Raw genomic sequence first — 12750 nt, 5'->3', positions numbered from 1 at the left:
ACAGTTGATTACCCTGAACTTTAAGTATCATTCAACTGAAAAACCAATAAAATAAATTATTAAAAATTTAAAAATTTAAATAAAATAAAAATAAATACCGTAATCGTTTTACTTCGATTATGTTGTTTTCATAATCGTTGCAAGCTAAAATCGTAATTGCGATTAAAATACGATGAATTGAGCAGCCCTACTTCACTGTGGGATTGATGTTAGAGCTTTCACTCCTATGTCAGGGCTTTAACCTACTGAAAGCTTTCCGAAGGCCAAACATCAATACTGTTATATTTTTTCATAAATAAGATATATCTGTGTTTTGGTTGTCTGCCAATATGTAGCTCCATATATTTCTTAAAAGTGTTCAAATCAAAAGGGATAAGGTCAGAAAGAACCTGTACTTGCTCAGTCACTTGGAATCCCTCTACTAACAGTTTTTCTGTAATGTAATGACTCTAAACAACAACAAGAAAATAAACATACAAAAGCCCATCAACGGTCTCTGGAAATAGCAAAACTGCTTCGATGCAATAACCATGAAGCAGGAGAGAGCTAGGTTAGCGATAGTCGTTAAGTCTCTAATGGCAGCTAAAACAAGGAACAACTGGCTCCTGAGAACAAACTAGGATACTGACAAGGAATAAATGATACAGCTGAAAATGATAGTCACAAGGCTGCAGGCTCTAAATTCAATTAGCCCGTGCTGGAAAAACAGCATTGGAAACACGGATTTGGGGCAGTTAATTTGACAGCTACAAATGAAAGGATCGGTCCAAAACACTTCTCGTTTTTCGTTTTCCGCTTCAGTCAGTGTACTGGGCAGGCCACGGCGATGGCTCACTGCTCGAGGGGGGATTTGGAGTTTACTCAACGTAAATAGAGAGACCAACATTTTAGCTGCAATTCGTGTGTGTGTTTGATTGCTTTGAACTAATATCTCCTACACACAGTGGCATCTTTGTTGTTTCCCCCCCTGCTACCTTGCTTTAGTCCCGGCAGCCACCGGTCTTACCATTAATGATAGAAATCGCTGAGGTTATTAACTGATTACACATTCTCCATCAGATTAGGAAGGCTGTACTGGCCCACTCCCGCTACGGGAATTAGCGCTACACATTTCTCTTCACGCCGTGTCCTACAATGACACTTCACAGCCCTTCATGGCACTTGTTATTGCCAGGCAAGTTGCTAAAAACAGCTCTTAGCCGTTTTGAAAGCGAGTGTTTGTGTGAGATATGAGGCAAAGGTGGGCGGGTGGATTTCTATTTTTTCTCTCTTTTCTAGGAGTTCAGGTACATGCCATAGAGTAGCTGTCATCCCTGAGAGGCACTCTATATGTAACTCATGCAATGTTCCCTGTTGGTTTTGTAGTGGATGGCTCAATTTTGTTTTAATTTAGAAGGGTATAAAACTGAGCCAACTTCAAAAGACCTCAGGCAAGGATCAAACCTATATTTAAACCTTATCTTTTAACAGATGTAGCTGTAGAAGGCAATTATTTTGAAGATTTCTCCAGACTATGACTTAAGAAAGTGTAATATTTCTGATTCTCTATGTACTCAGCCATAGCAAGCCTTACAAAGAGGAGAGGAAGAGCATGCAGCTATGTGACTGAGATGCAGGGCGACAGTTGACCTATAAGGGGCTTACTCACCCCCACGTTCACTTCACCACTAATATATTCACTTAGTAACGCTCAGGGGATGTGTTGTTCCCCTGTGTAAAAATGGCTGAGCACAATAACTCGTTTCTATGAATGCATGTGAAACACAAACATGACCACACATTAGGGGCTTAACTGCGCTGGTAACGGAATTAAACCAAAAGGATGCTAAGTATACTATACAGGAAGTAACATGTGATATGTGCGAGTGTGCTCATGTGGTGTTCATGTAAAAAAAGGAAAGCAAGAAAAAGAAGATATCCATTTCTGAAGCAGACACACAGTGGGGCTTGAGTTTGTGAGAGGCCAGTAAAGGGCCTATCGACTGCTGAGGGAAAAAGACAGAATAATAAAAGGGACTTAAGAGCCTCAGATCATAAGGAAGGGGAAGAAAAGAGAAGAGAGACGGAAAAAGATACACAGACAGAGGCCTGAGTCTTATCAGCAGAAGATTAGTGCAAGAGATAAGGCCTCTAGGCTAGGCGTTGTGTTTAGCCTGTTTGAGGCTTCCTGTCATCATCATTAAGGCTGCTCCTCCGACGGCCACTACAGTACAGAGCAGCCATTTGGAAAGACAGCCAGTGAGGAGGAAGATGAAGAAAGACAGGGCCGTTGGTCAACAACAAGACGATGGCTTTATTAAGGCTAATGAGCGGTGTAAGCACAATCCAGTGATGTGGGGAAGGAGGCGCTCAAATCCAGGCAAGATGCAGAAACACAGCAGCATTTGATGGCTATTCCAGTGTATAATTATATATCTGAGTCGGATTTTCCAGAATATTTGTGGTAAAAAGTGTGCACAACTCCTTAAGGATGTCCACTATAATGAAACATCATAAAGATAAACAGAGAAGTGCATTTTTACCGCATAAATGAACATTTGTAGAGGGCATATATCATCATATTCAGCTAAAATAATCGAAACCGCTAACTGAAATGCTTCTCCTCGAATACCTTGTAGTCTGTCCTCCCCTCATACTTGACATGTCCCCTGTAACATCAAAGAAATGGAAGGTAATTCCTATTGTCCTCTGAAAAGCAAACCTACTCTAATGAGGCTGTGGAGATGGGGGAGGGAGGGATGTCTGCTGAATCTAGCTGGCTGACTGGCTGACAGTAACTGTCTGTGACGCTTCCCTGCCGCAGGAGTCATAGGCACTAGTGTATTGTGACAGAGTGCAACCTTTAAAGGCCATCGACTGATACACAGCAGCACCCAAACCCAGCGACTCGGCCCGTGTCGGCCTCCTCCTCCTGTCTGCGGTTAGCATGCTGAAAAGCATCCGTGACCACACACACACATACAAAGGCATGAACAGTCGTACTGAATACACACACAAACGCAATACTTTCCTTCACTGCTCAAACAAACATGCCTGAGCATTGTCTTTCTTTTGTCCAATTTTAAGGAAAAGTGTCCCTGGATTAGTCCAGAGAAGACCAGGCTGTATTACAGTCATCTATTTGACTTGTGCATTATGATCAATTACAAAATCTGTCTGTCAGTTGCTAATTACTGTTGCACTCAAAGCTATTCTCAGGGACAGTGCACTAATGTTGCTAACAGTGAAAACCAAATCCTCTACTGCCACCTCCTGGTAAGAGTTAGTTATATCAGTATTTCAAAGAAAAAACATAAAGAAATGGGAGTATTTATTGAATGCAAAACTTAAATTCTGTTCAGGATATTCTCGTAAAAAAAAAGAGGTCAGGACACAGAAACCACAGGCGTATAGTTTACCAACAACACCGGGTCCTTAAACTAAGAAAGGTCACCTAAGTGTGCTAGAGTCTTCACCCAAGATAAGTTAGAAAAGAAAGAAAGCATGTACAGCTTGTGGAACAGATTAGTAGCTAAAGAGATGGGGGTGTTGTCTGTCTATGCGTGTGTGCGTGTGCGTGTGCGTGTGCGTGTGTGTGTGTGTGTGTGTGTGTGTGTGTGTGTACCTCTCATAGATGGTCTTGAGAGCAGTGTGGTCGGACACTCCCTCACTCTCTTCCAGAAACAGGATGATCCATGACGTTCTGTAAGGCCACTCCTCGGTCAGGTTGATCCAAGAGGCCAGCCGGTCCCAGTTGAAGATGATCTGATTGGCCCTCAAAAGACGACCTATAACAAAGGTGAGGAGGATTAGTGGCCTAAGAAGTCGCCGGTCTAATCTGTCTGAGAAAACAAAGGTCATCTCAGAAACCTATGAGCTAAGTTTTCATTAAAATGCCCTCCGTAACATAATATTGACCTCTAGCGGTCTAGTATTAAATTCCATCAGTGTGTTTAGGTTTTTTCCCTCCTCCATCCTCAGTGTTTCTTCCCTATGGCTAAATCTGACAATCATCTTGAATTTAAGAGTTTATTTAGGGTTGTTGTTGTTGTTGTTGTTGTTTTGTTAATATAACGAAATGATGGTGGCTCTTAAGCAGAATATTGTTGCTTCTTTACCTGTAATGGAGACTATGTTGAGCAGCCTCCTCATGGTCTGTGGGCTGATGTCGCTGAACCAGTCCTCAGTCACCAGCAGCTTGGTCAGGTCGAAGGACATCTGTCTCGTGACGGTCCTCTGCATCTGCCGACGCCTGTATGTGTCCTATACACACAGAGAGCCTAAATTAGCTTAAGATTGGACATTTTCGATTTGTACCATTTTCTAGATGGCTTGGACACTATGCGTCTTTATGACTATGATTATATGTGGTGTTTTAATGCAGCTTTAATGTATCAGAATGGTATTTTTATTCAAACTTTATGAAAGAAAGTGGTGTATTAAATATAGCAGTTTACCAGTGGCGAAGAAGAACTCTCTTACAGTCACAGAAATAAAACAAACACAACCAAAGCATGCTAAACAAAAGCATGAACAGACCCTAGCACACGTTTTGATACTTTTGCGTCATCGCTGCGAGCTTTACAACGTGAGACAGGAGCGCTGGCATTTCAGGCTCGAGGGTCATCTCGGTTCATGTCACTGTAAAACCTTAAGCTTCACTAGATTGAGAAAGAAATGTAGATGAAGGTGGATAGCCGGCCTCATGTTGTCATATCCATGTTGATCTATATTTACGTTATGCAACCCAATTATATATTTCTGGGCTATTTTATTCATTCAACATTTTATCAATGGTTTACAAGCAGTTTCGGAATGTAAAGATAATCCAGCAAACATTTTTTATTTAATAGTTTAACTTTAAAAACATCAGCTTCTTCTGTCTTCCCCACTACATCATCCATCTTTTAATGAGCAAAACATACCAATCCCTATGACTACAAATGCAAATCAAAGAGCCACTGTCCGAAGCTGAACAGTCATGACACACAGGCGAGCTGTTGACACAGATCTAGCAGAGAACATCTGTGATGATATCAGACAGCTGCTGTGGTCATGAGCCAAGGCGAGGCTTTTGGTTGACTTTGAAGTCATAATGCCAGTCTCATGACCTCTTTCTATAGTGAGACGAGGCATATGGCCCCCACTCAGTCACAACTGAAAAGGTCCAGCATACAGACAGTGCTGTGTGGATGACTGTCCAATATGTATTGATTTTGACTTTAGATTTACAGCTTCATTGGTTCGGATGATTGTGTCTGTATTTACTTACTCTCACTGGTGCTTTTCTACTTGCTGATACACTTTTCTGTGAACCATTGTCATACATTGAGAGGGTGGTGGATTTATTAGAGTTATTTTCCTTATAAAAAAGGACTTTATTCATTCCCAAAAAATGGAAAGAAGATGGTAGAGATACTCCTAATGTTATCCGCGACTTGAGAAGACACATGAAAATGAAGAGCCACTAATTAATTTCCCCCTCCTGCCCTCATTTTAATCTCCACTTGTAGACAGAGGGCCCTCCTGCCAAGAGCTAGCTAGTGGCAGAGGGCAAATAAAAAGAGAATGCCTCCCCATAATAGAAGGGCCAACACCAATAATTGAGGGTACTAGATAAACCCGAGGTACAAACAAATGTCAAACCAACAAACAAGAGGAGGAGGCGGGAAGGAGGGAGGGGTAGAGGGAAGGTCTCGCAGGGGGGAGGAAGGCATCAGCGACAGCAGCAGAGTCACTTAGCCTCCTGCCAGCAGTCCTGGTGCCAGTGTTTTGTCACAGGGACCCACTGCTGCTAGGTCTTGTCATTAGGCTGTGGCAACGCAGCAGGAAGGATAAACAGTCATTACATCAATTACACCAGGAACCTTGGCCGCACACCGAGCACCTCTCTCTTCGTCTCTGTGTGTCTCCTTCTGTCCTCTGGCCTCCGCACTGCCTGCCAACACAACGTCTGTACTGCACCACCGCCTCCCCCCCCCACTGCAGGGAGGAGGCCGGAAAAAAAAAGAGAGAGCAAGGGGGGGGGGGGCTTCCAAGGCAGCATCTCTAATCCCAATCCCATGTTTTCTCTTCTCGTTGCAGCGCATTAACTGCTTTTTAATTTTGTTTGATTAATGTCAAGGCATCAATCATTCATTTCCAGCGCTATGGTATTTCCAGATAAAATGAGCGTTGTGGGAATATTAAGTGTGGTGGGAAAACTAATTTATTTTACCTCGTTCATCTGTCTCTGCTTTCATTTGGTTTCAAAAGCTTTTTCTGCGATTTCTTATTATTGTTGGCTTGGTTGTCATTGGTAACGATGGGGTGTGCACCCTTTCTATTTAAAATGACAAGTAGAAAAGCAGTGCTTGATATATTGGTCTTTCCATATCTCATTTGGATATATTATAATCCTACTTTCTATTATTGCCTGTCTATTATTAATGCCATTGTTACAATCTATGACACATCCCCAGCCATTAGGCAAGGGGGGGTTTCTCTTCAAAATGCTTCTCCCATAGTCTTTATTGTGTGCCATTGTTCTTCACGGTATTCTTTAGATCTTGGGCCGGGTTGGGAACATTGATGTGGAAATGTAAACCCCAACAAAACATCGTATGTGATATTGGTTTACACAAATAATCTTGACTTGAATAGCGGTTACCCTGCGGTTGAGGGCGTTCTTGCTGCCAAACTTGGCCTGGTCCATGCTGGTCTGAGACATCTTCCTGTCCAAGTCTTCATGCCATCCTGATCAGAGAGAGAGAGAAAGAGAAACATAGAGATTCACATCTCACCAATGCTTGCATGCGGAAATAAAAATGTACCTCTCAAATAAAATAGAATAATATATTTTCCCATTCTGTCAATTCATGCCTAAAATGGCCATAAACTGAAAGCAATCCTTTAAACATGTTCACAATGAAATATCTTGAATTATAATAAAAAGAGAAGAAGATTTCAAATAAAGAAATAATGACTATAGGTTGGGGAAAGAATAACTAATATGTTTTTGAGCTACCTAATCTCTAAACCTTACCCAACCTTGGTATTGTATTTGACTGACCATTGTTATGTTGTTTAGAAAAAAAGGGTGATATAAATGAATCCAAACAGTACAATAAATGTTCAATTAGCCGTTATACTTTACCCTCAGCAGGAAGTGGCTCTCCGTTGACGGGGGCAGCGGTGCAGAGCTTTTTGGCCGTGCTGAGGCCTCTGCTGTTGAGGAATACTGGCAGGTGGACGATGTTCCTCATGTAGTCGTGTCCGTTGATGTTGGAGTCTCTCAGCACACTGTTGAGGTTTTGGTTGATAGCTTTGATGATGATATGGGGGTCACTGGCAAAAACGGAAATAAAAGGCCCTTTGGAGAAGAGTACTCTGACCTGGAATAAGAAAGAAACCATAATTTAATTTAGTGTGTAAAACTAACTTCTTTTTTTTAATTCAATTAAATTGTTTTTTCAACCATGTGTGAACTATTTGTAATGAAAAACAGCTTCGCTGATTTGCTGAATTTTTTGCAAAGCCCACTTTGTTTTCAAAACTGGGCGGTTTACAATCACATCAATTGTCAAAAACACGACAGCTAGAGGCAAGAGTCGGCCGTAGCCCTTAAACTGAATTGACTCCTGTGAGAACTGACTGTCCTCAGCACATGGTGTTAGGGGATTTCCACTCTGCTAACTAAGGGACATTGTCCAAGTGTCACAGGACATCGATTTGTGCTACAAGCATACATGGTTCGTTAACCACTGGCCAACACGCTCTTCCTCGCCCCGCATGATGAGCCCCTGTCCCTGCAGCAGCTGTCAGCTCCAGCAACTGAGGCGCCATCACATGATCTGCATCTTAAGGCACGTCATCATGTAGGAAAAGTATAAAAAGTGAAGAAAATAAAAGTATAACCTACAAAAAATAAACGTCCCAGTGTTTGAATATCTGATGGTGACTTGGTGGTGGTTGCGGATATGAGAAGATTACATTAGCACACAGGAGGTTGCCATCTTCACTGGGATTTCTTTATCGAATAATAACATTTGGCTGCAGAAAATGTTATTACAGCAGCTGGAAGGAAGAAAGTAAAGCTGGAGGCGAGCTGAGCCAGCTGCTAACACCTGGGTGGCTGCACAGTGCTGAAAGACCCTGTGTAAGTGAAGGCCACATGGCAGCAGCTCCACAACAGTCAGTTGTTTGAAATGTGCTTGATTGATTGATGTTGATAAGCGTACGTGATTCATATAACCGTATTATAAAAGAGGAACTTATTATTTAGGTAGTGTGTCAATATAGAGTGTGTTTTTTCAAGCAGAAAAGTGCTGGCAGGGCACATGGGAGAGCTTCGTCACAGCTTCTATCAAAAAAACACTGGCAGCATGTAATATCTTGATTTATTTTCACTCAAACCATCATTGTATGATAGACCAGTATATATACTTCCTTAAATCTATTTTGGCTTCTTGCTATTGTTTGACTTGTTTTCTTTTTTTAACCATGAGCACCAACCAGAGGATGTTTGCCCTTATACTATGAATTGTCACCGCTCAATCCTACAGCCATAGAGCTGTCTGACATATAAATCTACAGATAGACAAACACAGCCAAAACAAGCCTACTTTCTACATGCTACATTAATGTCACCAGAGTTTTTCCAAATGTCCCGAGTTTTTTACTGAAGACAAATCAATCGAAGTAAGCAGCCAAATAAGCTCTCTCCTCATAAGGAAGATAGGTGGACATTCAGCATTAGGGGTGCAACAACTAATCGACTTAATCCATTAAAATCGAAGACCAAATTATTTGCCAACTAATTCAGTCGTCGATTCGTTGGTGACGTCATCACGTGTGTTTTACGCGCCGTTAAGCTCCAACGTTATTGGTCTTTTTATCGGTACTGGAGACATTTAAAAAAGATATGTCATGTATTATTACTATAAAAACATTATATCGCAGTCTTAGTGTCGCCAACTCATTTCTAACATGCAAAAAGACAAACAAATGCGTCTATGATGTATTTTCGATCAGACGAGGGTTGCGTTCGGATAGTCCATTTAGCTTTGGAACCTTCCTAACCGAGTGAAATGACCTGGAAGTCCCTCAGTGGCAGCCATGATAAGTGCCGTTCGAATTCTCTAGAAGGATAGGAAAGGAGGTTTCAAACTTCCTTTATAACCTCCTTTAGCTTAGGAACCACTGGACCTCCCTAACTGAAAGGAGAGGAGAAAATGCTGCCCCACAATGCCTTGCAGCCGCAGCATTTGACGTCACTAAACAGTCGGCCGTTCACGGACACAAACGATTATGACGGAGAAATTATATCAAGAAAGTTACGGTGCTTATTAAGCATTTTAAAACGTATGTGGTAAGTTGCCAAAGTGCTTTGTTTTGAACGTTCATCAGTATTATAATCAAAAAGAGAAATATGAACGTTAGTTTTTACTGAAATGATCAAATAAAGTCAACATTTCACTGAGCTGTGTGGGGTTTGTTCAACTTTTAAAAGATGTTTGAATGGTGATATACACAGTGATAGATGTTAAGGACTAACGTTTATATTTATGTATATTTATTTTAAGATCTTTTCATGCAATCATACGTATTGGGATCATTTGTATTAATGTGGACCGGAGGGAGAGAGTGACGAGCATAAGTTTCACTTTTTTATTTCAATTCCAAATTTGTTCATGAAGAATATGTTTCTCTGTTGTTCATAAAGCATAAAGCAACAGCATCAGAGCACGGTGCAGAGTCTCTAGATGAGTCCATCGTTCTTATTATACATCCATGTTGTAGTCCGCTGTGTAGAAAACTGTAGTTTCCATAGTTTCCCCACAGCAGCCGACGCACATTTATGACGTCCGCTGGTGAATTCTCCTATCCACTATCCCTTAACCCCGTGACGTTTCACTCAGAGGTCAAGGAATAGGAGATAGGGTTAGAACTTAGCTGATTTTTAAACTATCCAAACGCAACCGAGATCTCTCTCTCCCCCGTCTGTGTGAGGGGGCGGGGCAGTTTACACACACGCAGCTGCTACATGCAGCAACACACTGCGGAGATGGCGGAGAGAACGCGCTCCGAGGTGTGGTTCAACTTTACCCGTCTCGAGGTGGACAATGCTCGTTGCCAAAAGTGCAATAAGAGTTTAGAATGTAAGGGCGGTAACACGAGCAATTTGTCTAAACATTTAGCAAAAGTGCTCCACATCCAGACGGAGGAATGCACCGGGTTTGACTGTCTTTCTAGCAGCTCTGTAGCCCCATCCACGAGTAACGTTTCCACGTCAGGTATTATGTATGCTAGCAGCAACACACGGAGTTGACTCAATTATACAAACATGGGTTAATGATTAGAGGTAACCGAGTTATTTATTTTGTTAAAGTTTCAGATATTCTGTTTACAGTTCTGTTATCACATTATTTAGTACGATTAGTTAAAACCCTGTTGTTTCTTTTGATGTGAAATATTATTTATTTAATTTAAATAAAAAGCAATGTTCATTTTGTTCAAAATGTGTTTAGTTAATTTAATAATATATGTATTTTTGAATCAAGTATTCATCTGTATTGTTTTCATTGTTAGTTTCCACATGCCTAAAACAACCTCAAGCTACGGTAAATCTAAAAGTTGATGGCTAAATAACAGCGTTTGAGAAATTGTGCAAGGCATACAGTAATAGTCCGAATAGTCGATTAATTGTTTCATTAATCGATAGATTAATCGATTATCAAATTAGTCGTTAGTTGCAGCCCTATTCAGCATAATTCCCAACCACAGAAACATGTGGTCACACCCACCGTGTCCAGCATCTGCAGAACTTTGTCCTGCTCACAGGCGTCCAGTCCGTCGATGATGACGGCCATGCGTGTCTGGTTCTGGGTAAAGCCATCAATGGTTTTGGCCATTTTTGACATTAGTTCCACTTCATGCTTCAGAACCTAATGTGAGACAGATGGAATAAAAACAATGTCTCAAAACAAGGAAAAGAAACATTGATTGGAATAGTGACTACAGCTTGATAACTATATAAAATAATGGAATGCCCATTCAGTCATGACAACAGGATGTAGAAGAATTTGCTCCTTGATTGGGTGAAATGAATATATGGTTTATTCGCCTACCTTCATAAACCCTTCACTCTTGAGTTTATTTAAGTTGTTGGCAGCACTGTGCAGACGTTTCCTCTGGGAGTTGAGGACAGAGTCAGCCACCTGCCACCAGGTCCTGAAGTTCAGCAGTAAGGCCAGACCCACCACACTGGCCATGGCTATCAGCACTGCATTTACTGTGAAGTTATTAGGGTCCACCTGGGGAAAAAAGCATTGACATAAATGTGTTGCTGATGTCCTGTGACCAAGATGTTTGAGACGTGCAATAATCTTTAACCAACCTTAAAGATGGCCAACAGAGCCACACCAGTGATCAGGCATCCCAGTGTCAAGACAAACAGCACGAAGGAGGGAACGCAGCATGTTTTTTTCCACTTCTTACCTGGGGTGCCAGAGGAAAGAAGAGGATAATATGTTAGGGGTGCGTTTAGATGATAAAAACAATCAGAAAATACATTTTCTATGTAGATTGAACAAAAACAACCTTCAGATATTAAGATCATTTGAGAAAGGACGTGTAAAATAGAGAAAAGACTGCCTAAACTATTCATTTGAAGCAGTGCCTACAAGAGTTTCATATTGCTTTGAAAAGAGAATGTCTTTTCTCATTCTCATGGTGCAGTAATTCAAAAGAAATTTAAATACTACATTTAAAAAAACAAAACTGATTAAGGCGACCAGGTTTACTGTCTTTTTAAAAAGGGCATATATTTCACTTCAAAATCTGTACACCAAACATGCATATTTTAGTTCATGTCAGCGGTTGACTGGTTAATGCAAGCTCATAATTGCCAATGTAATGAATGTAAATGTAATTTGTGATCTCAATGACAGTCTGACTGTAACTTTGTGTGCTGGTTGAAATGTCAAAACATAACTAGATCTAAAGATGGCGACATCACCTTGGATCTCATCTTTCTTGAAAACCCTGAAGAGCCTGGAGGCCATGAAGCCAAACTCTCTCTCACAGGCATCAGAGAGCGTGGCGATCATCTCAGCCATGGAGGTCTCCCCTCCAACACTGGACAGACGGTTGTAGTCTGTGAACAGGAACCTGTGTCAGATGAGAGAAATAGACATTATTCAGGGATTCGCACTGGACTGGGATTACTGTTTTATTTTTACAATGTTGTTAACATTACAATTAAAGATGTAATAGGCAATGGTACTAACCCAGTGAGACTGCAATTTGGATATATTTACTTTTGACATCTGACAGAGCTGTGTGCGTGTGTGTGTGTGTGTGTGTGTGTGTGTGTGTGTGTGTGTGTGTGTGTGTGTGTGTGTGTGTGTGTGTGTGTGTGTGTGTGTGTGTGTGTGTGTGTGTGTGTGTGTGTGTGTGTGTGTGTGTGTGTGTGTAACAATCACCTGACAGGCAGTGCGCGGGTGGTCTGCTCAGGAAGTTCGGGGGGGTTGACAAACATCAGTTTGAGCAGCAGCTCCATGTAACCGACTTGGCGAGCCAGACGGGTGCTGATGACCCACGCCCAGTGCCAGCTCTCCCTCTCACGCCGACTTCCAAAGTACACCAACACTGTGGAGAGAACAAGGGGAATTGTTTTAAATTTTTAGTTCACAAGCCAAAAAATAAATAAATTCATGATTACAACGGTAAGCTCTATTCGTAAACATCAGGAAGTGTTTTCCATAAGAATGTCCAAGTTGAGAAGCACAA

General features: G+C 41.4%; 1 protein-coding gene across 2 annotated transcripts in view; it reads right to left on the bottom strand.

Moving 5' to 3' along the window:
- Positions 1-12750, bottom strand: part of kidins220a (kinase D-interacting substrate 220a) — a 46738-nt gene that overhangs the window by 17438 nt on the left and 16550 nt on the right. For both annotated transcript variants that reach the window (XM_079640640.1, XM_079640641.1), the window contains exons 15-23: positions 12444-12609; positions 11978-12129; positions 11357-11457; positions 11088-11273; positions 10764-10904; positions 7115-7352; positions 6629-6714; positions 4098-4242; positions 3605-3767 (exon numbers count right to left, since the gene is read on the bottom strand). In XM_079640640.1, the coding sequence (XP_079496766.1) occupies positions 3605-3767; positions 4098-4242; positions 6629-6714; positions 7115-7352; positions 10764-10904; positions 11088-11273; positions 11357-11457; positions 11978-12129; positions 12444-12609 (1378 nt within the window). The remainder of the gene's footprint in view (positions 1-3604; positions 3768-4097; positions 4243-6628; positions 6715-7114; positions 7353-10763; positions 10905-11087; positions 11274-11356; positions 11458-11977; positions 12130-12443; positions 12610-12750) is intronic.

The sequence above is a fragment of the Notothenia rossii genome (assembly GCF_949606895.1).
Source record: "Notothenia rossii genome assembly, chromosome: 7".
Lineage (NCBI taxonomy): Eukaryota > Metazoa > Chordata > Actinopteri > Perciformes > Nototheniidae > Notothenia > Notothenia rossii.
This window is presented reverse-complemented; position numbering and strand designations above follow the sequence as displayed.